The 18834-nt window shown below is 35.0% G+C and overlaps 1 protein-coding gene across 1 annotated transcript; it reads left to right on the forward strand.

Annotated features, from left to right (window-relative positions):
- The first annotated feature begins 1141 nt into the window (after window positions 1-1141).
- LOC120327756 (uncharacterized) lies at window positions 1142-18168 on the forward strand. Its single transcript, XM_039394113.2, has 26 exons — window positions 1142-1256; window positions 1494-1609; window positions 2134-2317; window positions 2544-2785; window positions 3070-3249; window positions 3585-3689; window positions 4111-4294; window positions 4705-4849; window positions 5110-5205; window positions 5300-5451; window positions 5647-5753; window positions 6198-6357; window positions 6917-7105; window positions 7481-7609; window positions 8192-8329; window positions 8751-8966; window positions 9140-9389; window positions 9666-10252; window positions 10500-10721; window positions 12115-12338; window positions 13732-13904; window positions 15229-15507; window positions 16167-16293; window positions 16819-16911; window positions 17214-17412; window positions 17649-18168. The coding sequence occupies exons 1-26, from the start codon at window positions 1184-1186 to the stop codon at window positions 17921-17923; spliced, it is 4845 nt and encodes a 1614-aa protein (XP_039250047.2). The 5' UTR covers window positions 1142-1183; the 3' UTR covers window positions 17924-18168.
- Window positions 18169-18834: the final 666 nt, after the last annotated feature.

Genomic DNA, 18834 nt, shown 5'->3' on the forward strand with positions numbered 1-18834 from the left:
ATGACGTCAGAACAGACGACAGAAATGTTTGGGTACTCCTGAAGTATGCGCACCAAGATGTCGCATAACCTGAACCCTAACCTGGTACACAACCTGAGTTCAGGTTACTTCAGAAGGTCCAATTTTTGTAATAAAGAAAAGTAGTAGTCTTCTTGCGACAACAATCTTTAAACACTGTAAATTCAAAGCAATTGGTTCATTAGTTGAAGGGAAAATAATTTTCACTGCAAGTAGAAAATAGAAGAATACCGACTACAAAAATGTAACAAAACGATCCATAAGTCCACTTCAAAAAATATAATTTGTCGAAAGTGAACGACCATTTTCATTACCTTCGGACTGTTACAGAATGAGCATGATTAATATAGCTATATATTTTTTTGCTGGCATTATCGGTATAATTGTTTTATAATTTTAAAGTTTTGCTTCAAAAATGTGAAACTGCAGACAATATGGTAACTGTGAGAAAAAGAAAAGAACCCGGTGTTAATGGAAAATAAACAACATTATGTTTACTCACATATTATTGGAACCATAACATAAAATCGCACTAACGTGAGTCCAAGATAAGAAGAAACATTATTTTTATTATAATTACTACCATGCTCATTATGTGTATCGATCAAACAAAACAAATAAACAAACTTCCTGCAATTAAATTAATGCCTTTAATATGTTTGAGGGAACGCCTATGTGTAATCATATTATATAATTATAAATAAGCCCGCAGGCAATAAAATTTTTCCTCGAAAATGAGATTATCAAAGAAAATATTTTCTTTAATAGACATAAAGGCACGCGTTGAAATTTATCAATATTTGTTTTCTAGGCTTATTGTTCGTGCCAGTTGACAGTTGTGGTCTCACGGAATTAATTTAGTGTACAATTGACAACATTTGAAACATCAAATTGTATGATTGTTTTGATATATGAACAAGAGTTTAAAGTACAACAATCTTCAAGTCAGAATAATTTAAGAAAAGAGAGAAGCCCTGATTTAATTATATTTCAGAACAGAGTAAAAAAAAACGTTTGCAACTGACTTTGGTATAGAAATGATTTTTTTATCGCTAGATAAGCAAGTTTTCCTGATTATACGGTTTAAGCAAATTTTGATCGAAAGAATGTTCCTATTTCTAACATTTTATATTTCATAATATTTTATTCAGTATAATAACTAAAAATGAAGCGAAAATATAACTTGATATTCTGTAGTTTATTACTTTTGATAACACTTAGTACCTGTTATGACGAAGGTGAGGCTAATTGTTGTTTCTGACTTTGTATCATCATCATCATATAATGATAGAATTTTGAAAATACTGCGATGCTACTATTTATTGAGAATTTTATTTCAAAACGATTCTGTGTTGTAAGCAAATATAAATACAGTTTAGAATATTGAAATTACTGCTCTGTAAAAAAATCGCTGTACTAAAGACAATAAAATATCAAAGCAATTCACTCACCACCATTATTGTTTCATTTTATAGAACACTGCGAATTTGTGAAGTTCGAGAATGCAAAAATAGAATATGGAAGCAATCTTGAAATTGAATCAAACTTATTTGAAGCAAGATTTAATTGCAGTAAAGACGAAACTTGCAAGGTTATTATTTGCTCAAAATATTCACAAATTGTTTTATTCTTTTTATTGGCGTTTTCTTAATGTCGAGGTGTCATCGCAGGTAATAAAAACGCCCTTGGTTCTAAAACCCGATAAATCACATGTTGTGTTTCTAAACTGTAATCCGTAAAAATGAATAAAGACCAAAGTATCCCAATGATTATACTCAAAGTAACCCACCCTTTCTCGTGAGAACATTTTTTTTTATTACCACTAAGTTGTAGATGAATTTATGCAATTTTGTCCAATGTATCACTCATTTTTTACCAAAATGACAGCAGATAAAAACAAAAAAGCGAAACATAAAACCTGCAGTTATATTCTGAATATATTTTGTTAAACTAATTTGCAAGCTAGACCCACAGTCATATTTTCGTCTCAACGAGTAGTGACTATTGAAAACAGAGATCTCAGAAACATTTGTATTGGTTGCATATACGTGAAACTGCTAGCTAGGTTATAGTTTTGCATGCATCTGATGTATACAATTATATTATGATCTATAGGCAATCTTCCAAACATATGACAATAATTCTTTCTTCACTCGAAGTGATGAAAACGATATCGAATATCTGGCGTACTCGGAAAATATTGACGACACCGTGTGGATTAAAACATGCAACAATGAGCCTACATTTCGAAAAATAAACGTACCGTTTTCAACACCATATTTTGAACCGGTAATGCAAGGTACGACGAGCAATGAGTAATTTCACAATTTCTGTGACTGTGAAAACACATATGCTATATAATTACTTTGATATATGCTATATGAGAAAAGTAGCAATGTCACTCATCATTTCTCTACGAAACAGGCAAAAACTGATATGTGCTTCTGATGCTTTCTTCACTGCCTAATCTTTTTGTAAAAGATGCACAATAATTACGTGATGTATATTACTCTTTCTATTTTTAGGTAGTAATATATCATTGCTGAAAGAATTGTCTGATTTGGAACTCAGAATATTTGACAACGGTCTCAAACGACATCGTGAAATCAAATCGTCAGATGATGCTACGGAAGACAATTTTATGCTTGGTGAATACGTCATCAATGTAAAAAAGATAAATGTGCAGAGAAAAAAATCTCTTGAAAAATCAATCAAAAGCTGGTGCACTTACTCCGAATGTGAAATATCGCCAAGAACCTATTTCCAAGTAAACATAAATTTTTAATTTTCGAAAAAATAATAATATGAAAAGATTACCGAGCAGTTAAATTTAATTTGTTAGATGGCAAAACATTTTCAGACATTCTTGGTTCAAAACTTTGAACTGCTTTACAAACTTTTCTCAGAACGCCTTTTCGTCTCCTAAACATTTTGGGAAACGTGTCCATTCAAGCATTGTTAAAAGTCTGAATTTTTGTCAAATTCACATTAACAGGAAATTATTTCAGTCACAAAATGAATTGTATTTGTAAAATCTGAAATGTTATTTAGGAAGTCACTCCCGAATTCGCCCTACTTGCCTATACTGATAATGATGGTTATGGTCACGTGGTCGTTCTTGGTAAAAACAGAAAAGTGAAGGAAACAATTTATCCAAAAGTAGATGGGAAAAGTGGTATTGTATCTGGAGTATATGGGTTTTTGGATGGAAGATTTGCTGTGACGGTATATGTAAGTGTATTATTTATTGATGGTATTAGCAAAATTTGTATCTTCTTCCAGTTTTTGCCCTTATACATTGTATCGCCGAAGTAACATTTGAACGTCCATTTAATTTAAAAAAAAATGAGATGTTAGTTTAGTAGTACATGGCACGTGATTTTAAACTAGATAGTTTTGTTATTAGTTGAAATACATCATTAATGGTGGCTCAATAGTAAAAAGCCTTTGTTGATCCCGTTTGAATTGTAACATGAATATTTATTAAAATTTAGATAGCATGCTAATAAATTTAGGTGATGTTTTAACGTATATATATGTATACATCATTGTGAATTATGTTCCAGCTTGATGACGAAAATTATCTGAATCGACGAATGTATTTGCAGTTATACAGAACAGATTTCAGTATGGAATGGTCAACGCATCTTCATTCAGCTATTGGAGCACCGGTAGATCGATTTTGTTTATCTTTGTGTATAACATAACCCCAAACAATGATCTGGCGCATTTCTACTGGCATTTGGCAATTGAGGAGGAGTTTTATTTAAAGACTCCCCAGAGTTGAGAGCTGTCATTCAAAGTTAAAACCCCTCGGTATCGAGTCCAACATTGGAATCAATATGTTGAATGATGCAAGAACCTGATTCTATTTTGACTGAAATAGAATTAAAAGTTTTTGTGATAAAAACTTATTTACGTACAATGAGGATTCTTTTTAACTTGAAGTCTACAGTCGAAATTTGTCGATCTGGAATCTCAGAATTTATTGAAGTTGGAGCATCATTTCATTCATATTCTGTAACTTTAGCTTGAAGCGTTGTATCTTTCTTCCATAGTCTTAGCTAAGTTTGTTTTATAACAATTTCGCAGGACAGAAACGTTGGTGATTCCAGACTTTCTTACGGAGACGGATATTTTGCCATTTATTTTACTGTCTACGGAGTGTCAAACTTTGCAAATGGGACGAATGGCGAACAACTTTCTTTTGTCAACGAACAAGGGAAATTGATGACATCTTCTTATAAATTACCAAGACAGACTTTTGTAGAGTCCGGTAAATGATTTAATGTTTTTTCAAACAGACCGGTTTGATAGGCATTTAGCACATCACAGTTTTGATTCGAGTTCAAGCGAGTCTTGTGTCAAGTTCAAATTTTGATTTTTAGTAGGCCAAAAATTATGTTTAAAAGATGCTACTAAATTGCTAATTATTGTAAAGCAGTTTACGTACACTTTCAAGTAATGACACGAGATGATAAACGCCATTTAATCAATCGTGATTGTTTCAAGAATCCAAATACCTTCACATATATATCCGTGATGATTTCTAGAGTTTTCTGTATATCATAGTCTTGCTGCGTGAGCTGTATTTTTTGTTGCAATAAACTCGTTTGGCTATCACACTGGTAAATAACACCTTTATTTACAAGTAGAAATAGTTTTAACTGAAAATTCGAATTACAGGATACCGATGGGGCTGTTCTCATTCACTTGGGCAACTTGTTGACTTTCATCCCTCTGAATACCAGTTTGCTACAATTTGCACTTCTGATTTATATCCGAAAGGAATTTCCATCGGAGAACCTAACACAGGAGCATTATTATTCGAGTGAGTGTTAGCAATTTTGCAATAATAATGATATTCAAACCAGGTATATATTTGAGATTTATATTTTCACAATTATGATAAAACGGTCAATAAACTAATGGTTTTGGGCAGTCTCAGGGTACTGGCGGAAACAGCAAGCTTCTATTGGCATTTCTGTCCAATAGATTACAAAAGACTTTGCTGGCCTTGATGTCTCTTATTCTGTACTATAATAAATAATACTGTACTATAATAAAAATATAATAAGCAATTTCATTTAGTGCGAAAGCCAACGGCCGTGGATACACATCAGCGCAGATAGGACAATTGGCTGCAGGAAATTTCGGATGGAAACTGCTGTTCAACGCCATGGACTTGTAAGTTTTTAATATTTACGCTTTAGATCTCAGTTTCAAAGACTTTGGATGATATTCCAAAGCATTCTGATTTAAAAATTTAAAACTATTACAGTGATTGTTGCGAAGGCAATGGTGTGGGATTCATCAGCATATATAATGAAATTGATGACATCACAGGAAAACAATCTTTCGATGATGTTGTGTGGTTGACTGACACCAGAGGAATGTACGAAAGAGATCCTGTTATGGCTAGATATTTTCCAGGTACAAAAATTTGGAATTCAATCGGAACCATTGTGAAATTTCCGGGCTGCTATGGTTATTAGTCAAAAAGGTTTTCTATTGTTAAAAAACTCTTAATTTATGATATTATTAGGAGTTTATTAATTGAGGAAAATCTAAAATGAAAACAAAATAATTCAATAATTACTAAAATTAATTTCAACACCTTTCGTTCAGATGGAACGGAAGAACAAGAGAAAGAACGATATCTTGTGGGGTGGTACAATGCTAGAGATGATGATTATTATCTGGCAACAGTCGATACATTTGGTTCTATCTTACAGGTACAATGAAAAAAAAAATATCGCTTTATTCAGTGGGATATATTAGATATTAGTTACTGTTAGATTCAACATAGTTTCATAGTTAATGCATTTTCAACCAAAACGGAAAACAGACGTCACACTGTCGTAAAAACGTGTTCCCATTAATAATAATAAAAAACAGCGAAATTTTAGATGGATTATCTGACTTCATAGGGAATTTAGGAACAAATAAAAGTGATAGCATTCTAGCAACAACAACAATTTTTAACCACTCAAAATTTCAAGTCAATTGGTCGAGTAATTAAGAAGTAAAGCAATTTTTTTAAACAAGAAGAAGAAAAAAATACTAACCATACTAACAAAATGAACAGCAACATAAAAAAAAAGAAGCGATCCATCAATCCACTTTGTGCCCTATAACAAACTTTTTTGCTGCTTATAAATTCAATTGTTACCTTCAAGAGTCCTGTAGCTACAAGTACACTGAATGGTACTAAAATACGATGTAGAGGAAATTGTGTTGCATGGGGTAACAGAGATGATTCGTTCAATACATTATCAGATGGATCAATAGGTTGGATACTTGCTTATCCAGAATCAAAACAGATTTGGATGTATGAAGGTAATGTTGGACTTAATGTTGGTTTTATCTATAGGAGGAAAAAAGCATGATTGCTGTTTCACAACAAACTAAAGATTTTAGCAATGCTTTCTCAATTACTCAATGTATCTCTGTTTAAATATATCAATGTTTTAAGCGCGTTAAATGGAAGTGGAGGTATGAATATGTCCATTGTTAGGCGCATCTACTGCAAAAAATAGCTCTAAATATATTGAATCAAACTTGACCGGGAAGGCACATATCTGAGATAACATGGCACCGGAAGACCAGCAATGTGTCTTTATTATCTTTGGGTCACCTACAACATAATACATCAGTTTCTGCACTTTCCGCGCATAAGCTATCTTTCAAACAAATATGTTATCAATGATGAATGAAAGACATTCAATAATCGAGTTTTTGGTCCGCCCATTTCATATAAAAAAGAGCCTACTGCAAGTTTATGACTAAGGCCAACTAATTCTTACTTTTATCTAATATATATAATGCACTTTAGCATATTGTTGGAAACTTAGCACCGTTACCGGCACACAATCTAATTCTGTCATTTTTTTTTCAGTTTCATCAACTGATTTGAAGTCACGTACACAATGGAGTTTGTGGAGTGGTTGGGCTATGTGTAGTAAGAGTTGTGGTGGAGGAAAAACAGAACGCATCAGAACATGCTTAAACGAATCAGCAAACAAAGAGCAGAACTGTGAAGGAATTGCACAAGAAACTAAAGATTGCAATACTGCTAACTGCACAGGTGCGCAAACGCATAGCTATTGTATATATATATGTTGACTTACTACACTGCGTAAATCACGTTAAAAACTTATGAGATCACTTCAAATTGTTTGAACAATTCTACAAGGGCTCAGTCATTTGTATCGAATGATGACACCAAGTTAACGAATGTCACGTTAACGAACGATTTATGACCTCACATTATTATCGACATGCCAACAATTATCGGAGTTCAGAATTAATTATGCAGACATTGGCTAATGCAATATAAGCGGACATTCTTTGATGTTAAAATTTATAACACGAATTATCCATTTATAATAAGATATTAGTTTAAGTTTGTTGCATTAGTTGAACTAGATTTATATTTATATATATATACATTATTTCACAGTACCTGTGGTTTGTACATTCACGAAAATACCCGAGACTGACCAGTTGATTGGTACTTTGTTCATCAACCAAGCTGTCCAATTTGCTTATTCAGAAATCGAAGCGAAAGAGAAATGTTTTCAATTTCGAGGTTCGTGATGAAGTTTATTTCGATATGTATACTAATACAGAAAATTGTTTTACATTTAGATCAGGGGTGTGTAACAGGCGGCCCGCGGGTTACAACTTGGCCCGCCAAGTGTCAGACTCGTCAACACTCAGATTTTCCCCATCAACCATATAAGTCTCATCCGACAGATTATGTTTAAAAGGCGCTCCTGACGCTGCGCCAAATCTTTCACCGTTTTGGCCGATGCCGTCATTACTGTAAGGCTGAGCGATAGTTGCATTATCTGTTTGACCAGTCAGTTAAGAGTTGCTACAACTGACAAAGCTGATTTTAACAAACTATGCAAAGTCTCGAAATACCAAGTGTCCCACTGAAAATGTTGAATAAATAAAATTTTGCATTGTTCGAATTTTTAATTCGTTGTGTACATGGAAACTAGATTTATAAAGCTGGGTATATGACCCGCCGACAAAAAATGCTGCACACCTCTGCTTTGGATATATTTTACCATCCAGAATGTCGAGATTTTTCGTATATTGTCTTTATGAAAAGTGTTTCATTAGGATATCATTTTCGTAAAATTATTATCATTTTCAAAAAAAGATATATGTTGGGGATATGGAGAAGAAATCGTTAACGGCTTTTTATTTTACGTCCTGAAAACGGAACAAATTACAATACCGCCTGAAAATATCACCGAAGGATTCAATACTACAGCCGGACATGCTATGAATTGTACAGGTAAAACAAATAACGGATAATATTCGAAACTTTCCAAATACACTCTTTTCTTCAGCTTCAACATGTTCAAATTTAACCAACCTTTAATAGGTGTTTCTCACCTTTTTTGCGAGCAAAAGCCTTAGTAATTAGCCATTGATAAGTCGGGCTCGAAGTCCTCACACGAACATTCTGCAAAACACTATGCAACTGATATGCTATGATAGAGAAAATCAAGTTAAGCGGTCGCTTGAGTACTGATGTTAACAAAGAGAATCGTACTTCAATTTTCACTGGAAAAAATTTCTGAGTGTTTGTCCTCAATGCTGGCTTTATGTTTATATCATATAATATAAGCTTTTAACTATTCACATACCATCAATAAATATCGCCACAATAAATCAACAATCTCGACTCTGATATGCTACTTCCTTCCTAACAGAAAGACCAGGATGGTCAAAATGGTCGACCTGGTATTCATGCAGTACTACTTGTGGAGGAGGCTCGAGATATCGAACAAGGTTTTGCGACGGATCAGAAAAAGGATCGCCGGTTTGCCAAGGTCTTGATATTCAGATCGGTGCTTGCAATTTAGGAAAATGTCCCTCTTGGAACGAGTGGTCATTATGGTCAGAGTGTTCTCAAACTTGTGACGAAGGTAAAATTCACTTTATCAGCCAATTTTCTCTAATCTATGTTGGGACTTTTCTAAACGACTTCGTTCGTTACCGATTTAAATATATTGGTGGCGAGTAGTCGTACCTGACGTTAACACATTGTATTTTTCTGCGACAGACTTTTTGAGACCTTTTTATATTTGTTTTTTTTTAGGAGTTCAAAATCGGAATCGCCAATGCGTTGGGGATTACCCAGAGGCGTGTGGAGATTTGAAAGGCCCCGAAAGCGAAAAGCGACCATGCACGAAGGGGATTTGTCCATATTGGACACAATGGACTGAGTGGAGTTCATGTGACAAAACCTGTGGTCAGGGGTCAAGGTTTAGAACAAGAGATTGCAGAGGAGATTTTGATTGCTCAAGTTTGGAAGAACCACTGGAAGTTGAATCCTGTAACCTCGGAGTGTAAGTTTCCTTTTTTATTCTGTACCTTCACAGTGCTGAGACTGTCGAGCACAAATCTGTACGAAGCCTGGCTTTGTTATCCCAACAGTTCTTAGTTTTTAGCTCTAATATAGCTCGACTTTGTTAATATTAAACGTCGTGAATTCAAGACGAACTGTCGCTGGCGTATATCAAGTTTTTGTCTCCTCACTCTATTGAATCACCTGCATGCCATTTATCTGAGCAGTGCATTTTCTGGTACCAATGGAGTAAAAATTACACTTTTTTACTTTTAAGATGCCAGTTTTGGTACGACTGGAGTCAATGGAGTGGATGCAGTGTGACGTGTGAAAGTAATGGAATTAGACAGAGAACGAGAAGATGTGGCGGAGACTTTCCTAAGCTTTGCGACAGAGATAGCTTTGAAGAAACTGAAACATGCTCGGTAGGTAACGAATGCCCGAGGTGGACAACATGGTCTGAATGGAGCGACTGTTCTGCTACTTGCGACTTCGGGCAAAGGCGTCGAACTCAAACGTGCGCAGCTAAAATTCTAGAAACCTGCACGAAGCCTGGTGCAGCAGTAAATTCGACAAATACTACCTACGTTATCAAGCGCGATTTCTTGAAAAATTTATTTTTAAAAATTGATGCCAAAAACTGTACGTTTGGAGTGTGTTCTTCTTGGGATCAGTGGGGAAACTGGGAGACATGTTCTGCAACTTGTGGCAATGGAACACAACTCAGAAGTCGACAGTGTTACGGTGATTTTCCGAAAATGTGTGCGTCGACGGGAAAGTCAGTGGAATACCAGGTGTGCAATCCGGGAACATGTGGAGTTTGGCAAGATTGGTCACAATGGAGTGACTGCTCAGCAACTTGTGGTAAGAGTATTTTTTTTTCTACATATTTGCGCATGACCACAAAATTTCAATATCAGAAAGGATGAAAGCTTACAACATTGGAAACTTATAAGTGACGATTTAAGTTATCGCTGAATCAGTTTCGCTGTCAATTTGTCATAGACGTTACGATTATATTAAAAAATCATAAGATATGACGACCAATTATACGTAGTTTTATGTTATTTTTAAAAATGTACTGACTTGATTATTCTAAACTTTTTTCCAGGTTTGGGTACGTGGACGAGACTGCGAAAATGTATTGGAGATTTTAAAGAAACTTGTGTTGGTCCTGATAAAGATACTAGGCCTTGTGATGTAGGCGATTGTATTCCAGAGTGCCACCCTCGTCCATGCAACAACAAAGGACAATGTAGATCAAACGAATATCTTGCAAGACGATACAACTGCAAATGTCCTGGCGGTTGGATAGGAAAACATTGTGATTATGGTACGTTTATGGGCTATTCCAAGTGACACTACGGGACAATTCCAGAAATTTTGCATGTTGCTAGATTCAATATATTTTCACATTTTCAGCTACTTGTTTTGTTTCATTGTCCAATCAGTTGCTTTATTGAACATGTAAAAAATTGCACAAAAGTTACACCCAACCTTACTTAGTAGATAAAAAAATATAGTAAAATATAGCGTGACACTACAGGACGGCAAATCCACCATGCACAAACAGTACGTTGTGTTGTGATGTAAATTTTTGCGATGGCACAGTAGGAGTCCATAATATTTTCTGGTGCAGTAGCTGAACTACCCCTGCAACTGTGTTGCTCAAGTTACTTAATGTAACACTGTAAATCCATGCCAATAATGTGCATATTGTATGTGACACTACAGGACGTGACACCACAGGACATTTTTCCACTTCGGAATAGCGGCATCTATCATCTCTTAAAATTCTGGTAATAAATCGTTAAATGGGTGAAGAAATGTTCTACAGCACTGCAAACATTTAAACTTTATTAACTCAAATCCAGTGCGTCAATTCCATATGAAATAACTGTACCACACAATCAAACACTTTGTGTCAGGAATCATCACAAAATATGTCAATTATACCAAAATTTTTACATTTCAGGCCATTTTTTATAAACCATCAAAAACCTGGGTTAAAATTTTAAATTGTTCGATGAAATGAATGCAGTCCAATAAAATTCCAAAGTCTTTTGATATCAAAAATAAAAAAAAATTACTTTTACTTTTTAAAAAATTGATGGAATTCAACTTTTGCTTGGAATGGCCCATATATATATTTTATAGATTTCAATCTAAATATGGTCAAGAAAATTAAAAGAAAGTATTACAGAATTCAAACTTGTGATTTCACTATTATGGTACTATTATTAACACAGCCATAAATTAGCAGAATTTGAGGTTGACGTTTGAAAAAATCTTCGAAATCTGACCACATTTTGCACATAGATTGGACAATAATTTAAACATAACACCTATCGGTTATTGCAGAAGAGTTCACTCTTGCTATGAAAATGTCCATGCTAGATGTTGTTTTCCAATAACTCCTCACTCTTTGCCGTTTTTCTTCTTAAAGTATCAACTTCAATTGCTTTGAGCCGAATGTCGAATGACCGGATATCTCTGTTGCAAAGATGAATATATTATAATAGCGACATTAATTGTTCACCACTCTTGTATCAAGGATTATTTCACATTTAATTCTTGCGACTTGCTTTAAGCAAATTTGCATTGAATCTTTCACAAAATAAAGAAATTTGTAAGGATTCGAAATTTCAATTTTGATGTGGCCACTATATCCACTTAGCACATGATTTTTCTTTCAAGTTGGTAATCTGTAAATAATCATTTCATAGAGGGGCCGGGAATCCAATGTGAAACTGATGGAGTAAAAATTGAAATCGACCGTCGAGTTTTATCTGATGAACTTCTTCCTGATGACCCAAAGTATGTCGCATTGTCAGGATTTTCAGATGTATCGGAATGTTCAGCAGTGCCACTTACTACATCTAAAGAAATAGACGTATTTTCTTTGACTGTACCGAGCCCGATTGATCTTTCATGTGGATCAGAAATGGAGGTGAGTGAGCACGAAATATGGAACAGCGCATCAGAAAGGGCTTAAGTCCAGGCTTGATGAACTGTTGTTTTTAAGCCCAAATTTTCATTTTTTAAATCTTAATAATTGGAACTCTATGGGGGATTAGAATACGAAAGTTATAAAAAAAACATTAATAAACCGAATAGATTGCTATTCTGTCCGTTATATTTACTGATAGACAAACAGAATTTAGTCAAATAGCAATGTGACGTCACAATATCCAGTTGCGAAGAATGCTTTAACACTCAAAGATAACTGAACTGAACATAAAAATTATGAGATATTTTGACGTCACAATGTAGGATTGACGATTCATAAAATCATTTTATTCGCAAAATGGGAATAAAACATTTGTTGTTACAGTAGCGCGCTTTGTTGCGCTATCATGTTTCAAAAATCATTCATTATTTGTTGTGGTGTTGCGGCCTTAGCAGGATGGGTTTGGTGGGAACAGAGAAGAAAGAAACATAAAGAAATAGAGAGAATGAAAGCATATGTTATAGACTTAGAATACAAATTTTACGAATTGAAGGAGAAAATGAAGGTCGTTGATGAATTGTGTATGGTAGGTGATAAGTGGAGAGTCGAGTAGAAAATTGAGAATTTGAACACTTTAGGAGTAGATAATAGTGGGATGAATATATATCTCAACGAATAAAAAATACCTATTTTGGGGTAGACGAAATTTTCACATGAAAATTTTCAAGTGAAAATTCTTATTGTTACTCTATAAGTTTAGAATTAATATTGCTTTTAGTAATTAGAAAATACTTTTCAGGTTTATCAAATAAGATTTCTAATTAAGCCGTTGAAACACAATTTTCAGCACAAAATAAAATTGAACAGAAAAAGGCAGAGAGATTCAGAAAGATATATCACAGATTATCTAGATCGGTTTCTGGAGACAACTGAATTGGCATCGCGGTTGATGAATAATCAGTATAGAACTATAAAGTCAAGATTAGACAATCTAGAAAAGCAAGCAAAAGATATTGCAAAAATGCAATATAAAATCAGAAGAATCACAAAATCTTCGGGAAAGAAGAAAATTGTTGTAATGCCTATAGTTAATAAAGATTCGACGAGCGATTCAGGTAGATAAATCGTGGCGTACAGACGTTCCAGTCACTTTGGCGGGAAGAATGAAATATTTATTTATCCCATATGGAGTAAGGATATAAAAACAACTAGTTATATGTTTATATTTTTTTCTGTATCTGCTCCGACTTCAGAAAAATCGATGCATGTTTTGGTCGGAGTGGATAGCGTTTTATGTTACGCAATCGTGAATATCTACTAAGGATTAAAGTTATTTTTTCAAATTAATCAATTTTTTTTTCAAATGCACCAAAAATTATTGAACAATTTTTAGATAACTGATGACGAAATTCGAATCAGGAATAGAGTTACATGGAAAGCAGTCGACGACAACATACAAGCTGAAGTGATTCTTTTGGATTTTACATGCGCTTACAAAAGCACGATAGACACCAGCGTTGTGGATACTTTTACTGGTGGTCCACTAACTATCACTTCTTTCAAGAGGTAACGTATATATATACTACTTGTATATAATATGAGTCTTCCATCAGATTGATGGTTACCTGATTTAAAACGGGATTTTCATATTAATCACGGGGAGACGAAGTCGATAAGACGGCTTTATCATACGGCAAAACCACGGTCTCTCATCCGATTACCGGTTCATGTCGGGTATGGGTAGGCTTACCATACGTTTAGGCGGGACAGTCCCGCTTTTTAGCGTCTTGTCGCGCCGTCCCGACAAGTTAGCGAATAGTCCCGCGTTGACGTTCAGCAATTCAGCATATACACGAACATGTTCTCGTTACTGTTGTTCCTGTGTAGCGCAACGCTAGCTTACTTACTGAAGAAGAATGCGTTATTTTGTTTGTTTCATTGTTTCCCGCTAACAGTGTTAGCAAACGTATCGCATGGAAAATTAATTCTAATTGGTCCTGTTCGGTCGTTCATGTGAATTTAACATTGAACAACGTCTTTTTGAAGGTGTTATCTACCGAAAAGCATGCTTGGGCGAATAAGTAAATTCTCAATGCTTGAAAACGGCAGACTATTTCATTATTCTTTATTCCTTTTGTTGAACATAAAAAATCTAAATTCGGATCATTTGTGTCGTTAGCGTCTATTTCTTTCTATTTTTCGCACTGAACCCGATATTTAGACAGAGAATATGCGCATGAACTCTCGATGACAATATGGTCAACGAGTATATCGGTCAGAGACCGAAGACTTATCGATCGAAAGTTAGGGGATCCCAAAACAGCGCTCTTACTCCATAGTGACACCTTGTGTCTCATCACTAATTAATTAATAACTCGCTAATTATACGACATAATTTGCCCAAAATCAATAGGCTTCTGGTCCGAGATAAGATGAATGCATATGCAAAATATGGAGCAGATTCAATCTCGCTTTCGTGAGATATCGCGTGCATCTTACTGACAAACAGACATACAGACCGACAGACAGACAAACACCTATCAACATACTTACCGATTATAATCGATAAGTAATGAAGACAGTCGGGATGGCTTTAAATGTAGGCCTATGTAGTAAAATCGGAAACTATAAAGTTACAGGAGGCGTCCCGCTTCGAAGTCAAAAACATATGGTAACCCTAGGTATCGGAATAGTTATCAAGTAGTTTCAGATGCATGAATTTGATGGTGGAGGAAGCCGTAACCAACAAGCTATTACAGTAACCACTACATTACGTTGGCGAGGAGTCCGGCAGTCCTCCCGTACATCCGCACGAGTAGAACGATGGACGTTTTTTTTTTGTATATATATGTGTCTTCAATTCTTCACTATATCGTATTTCTTGACACAGGTCGCGGGAAATTGTCAATGGATCAGCTAACTTCAGAGTCATGATCAATCTTTTCCGAGATTCCAAATATAGACTTCCGCTTGCAGCAGATTTTGGTACATTGATGCATGTTGCTGAAGGACAAATAGTTTATGTATCTGTCAGTCTGAGTGAATCAAGCATAGCTGATGACGTAGGTATTTACCTCGTCATGAACACCTGTTTTGTTACTACTTCGGCAGATAACAATCGATCCACAACTCAGGAACAGAAACCATTATTATATCTACTCAAGAACAGGTACCATCATCATCGATTTGTTTATTAAGAATCATACTTTTTTGCTCAGTTTGATTTTCGCCCATTAGCTAAAATGATCAGTCAGTAGTGACCTTTCCTTATGAATTTCCCTGGTTATAGGATTTCTTGAAACGGAGCCATAACTTAAAAGGTAAAAAAAAATACTGATGGAACTATTTAAACGACAATGGGACATCTACAATTCAAATTTATCATTAATATGACATTTCAAAACGATTTCCATTTGTTTGTCTTGTCGTAGGGAAGAGGCTGCGAATTTATCATATGGTACGAGCTTACCACTGTGATGAATCGAACTCTTATTTAATGAATATCACAAAAACGTATTATTATTACTCAAGCATTCGGGCGAAGTTTATTTTCACACCACTACAAAAAAGTTTTCGATAAATGTATGGGTCGCTATAAACAGGGCTGCATGGTCATAGAAAAGTTCTGTCTGATTTAGAGTCATGCAAAACCGATTCCGGATTGACAAATATTGCGACTAAGTGTTGGCATTCAAATGAGCTCGACTCCGATTCTTAGGCAAGGCCTTTTCTATTTTTCTTTGAAAATTTCGCCTGCGAGTTAAAGAATATCGTGAATGTCACGGAAGTTATGAAAGTAATTCTAAATGGCATAATTATTTATCTTAGATGTCCAGTCAGTCCATTTGTCCGAGTCATATCTAACGGTGAAGGAAAATCTGGAAAATTATCTGTTCGGGTGTTTGGGTGGTCAGGAAAAAACTTGAAAGCCAAGAATCTTTATCTGCACTGCACGGTAAGCATTTCTGATATACAGTATATCCAGTTTCAGCCAATTATTTTATTTTTAACTTAAATGGGCTAAGCAATTTTTTTTCAAGACTGTAATAGTCTCTTATTAGATAGGTGTCACAAATGAAAAATGGATCATTAATAGCACTTTACCCGAAATCTCTAACACATATACTTTTATAACAACTTGGGCACAAAATTGTCTTACTCAAGTCAAAAATGTCGGTGCACACGTAGTATGTGCACCAAGATGGCGCACAACCTGAACATAGTATTTTGAACCGGTAAGGTTTTCTGGTTGTGCGCCATCCTGGTGCACATACTACGGGAGCGACAAAATTTCAGATGGTCGACTTCATTCAAGTATGGCAAACAGCTTTGCCTAAGCTAATCCTATCAAAAATGACATCAATTTTTATGTGATAATATTCCATACTATAGGCAGGGATTGATACTTTTGTAACTTCGACCTAATGACATTTCTAAATGCTGGGTACGGAATAAATACTGTATAGTTTGCTGATTACAGGTAGAAATTTGTCAAGACCAAATCAACAAATGCAAACCAGTTTGCGAATCACGCCTGAGAAGAAAACGATTTATAGAAGAGAATATTTTACTGGTGAGATATGCTAATGATGCTTATGATACTTCTACAACGATATCAATCGCAAGTCTGCAGTTAGGTGTTCTGTTTATCACCAAGAGCAAAAATGGACACGGTTGTGTGTGTATATATATAAATGTTTCAATCGTGTTTCTATTCTATTTTATTAAAATTTATTTCTGTTTTGACTGAAAATTTCTTCTGTTTGCTATATAAGTTTGTGGATGGTTGGCTGGTCCATAATCTCTAGTGGTCAAGTCGGTTTTGGTAATTTGATTATGAACGTTGAATCTTCAATAAATATTCACTCAAATTAGATTCAGAAAGGAAACAAGGCCAACATTCCCTCTTCTGGCGAACTTTTACATCGGGACGCCAGCAAGCCATATCCAAGCGTCGTGAAAAAGGTCGACATAGGCGAACCGGAAATTTCCCTCATTATGAACGAACGCATCAACTTTAATATAAAATACATGGTTTCAGCAGGGCCGATACTAGTTGAAAGTGAAACTCAAGGTAAATGAATTCTCTGATAATTGATATGTAATAGGGAATCATGGAAAGAAGCAGAACCTTGAATTAAGACATAGTTTAATTTTTAGTCTGCTTTCGGCAAATGTTGCTTTTCATGTTTCCACACATACATATAACTTTCTTTTAGGTCCCGAAGTGCCATGATCAGTATTATCAGATATTTAGATGATATTCCTTATGCAAGCAAACTGTTCTATGATGCATGACTTGTTTTGTAGGTGAACTGTCGAGGCAGACTCGTGACGTAATGATGGAAAAGTACGAGAAAATATCCGAAGAAGAAACTAAGTACTCACATGTGTCACAATCGAAAATCCCCCATGCTAGTAACTTCGTGACGTTATTCGAAAAATCCTTCATCTCGTCGGTGATTTTTTTATCTCTTGTATTTTGGTACCTCAGGCGAAAATTGAGTAAATTCTTTTTAACCAGCTTGAATAAAAACTTGAACTGTTGTAAACACGATCATAACGAACAAATATTGAAGGGTTGATTACGATCTACTGTTCATATCAAAATAATACGTTTAGCCAGTAGCACGCTTATGGACTGTACCGATGACTTGAGTATGAAATGTTTCTATGCTTCTATGCCGTAGTTTTATATGTACGTCTAGCTACATAATTTTGTTTTCATTTGTTTTGTATTGACTTGTTCACATTGTGTAATTTATTGTATCACTGTGTACATTACGAATATTATTATTTTGTTGAACTAAAAAATAAACAAGGTAGACGACTTCGAAGACATGATATTTGGATTACGAATCAGCGTGTGGCACAGGTGACATGAGTAGTCAAAGGTCACAGTCTTCAAATACAGCTATATTATTTTAAACTCAATTATGGAAATTTGTAGAAAACTTCTAAGGAAGAAGACAAAATATGGCGAAAAACACATTAGCTTAAGCGTTCGAGCGATTGGCTAAATTTCGATTATGGTTTCACAAGCAATTTTTTGTAGGGTTTTGTACGGTTGTTCATTATCACGAAAGCAAAGTCAACACTATTATAAAACATAATTCAATCAAGAAAATATTTCAACAGTAACAACAGTGATTGGACATCGTTTACAGGGGCTATTTAAAAGCTATAGGAACAAGGCCATTTTGTATGCCAATAAGTGTAGAATTGTAGCAGGATATCGGTATTTCCAGTATCAAGTGATTAGCAAGCTCCAAATTTGTGGAAAAGCTCCATAAAAAAATCTCACTTTGCGGAAAATAAGACAAGCCACGCTTGAAAGAATGATAATCAAAGTAACTCATGCGAATCGTTGCACGTGATTTTTAGCACACGCGAATGAGTCAGTAGGTCATGTGACGAAAATAGTAAACAAATGGTAATTGTTATTTTGTGGGAGTACTTAACTTTCCGTGACTTGACTCTGGTTCTTGCTTATTCA

The sequence above is a fragment of the Styela clava genome, chromosome 7 (genome assembly GCF_964204865.1).
Source record: "Styela clava chromosome 7, kaStyClav1.hap1.2, whole genome shotgun sequence".
Taxonomy (NCBI): domain Eukaryota; kingdom Metazoa; phylum Chordata; class Ascidiacea; order Stolidobranchia; family Styelidae; genus Styela; species Styela clava.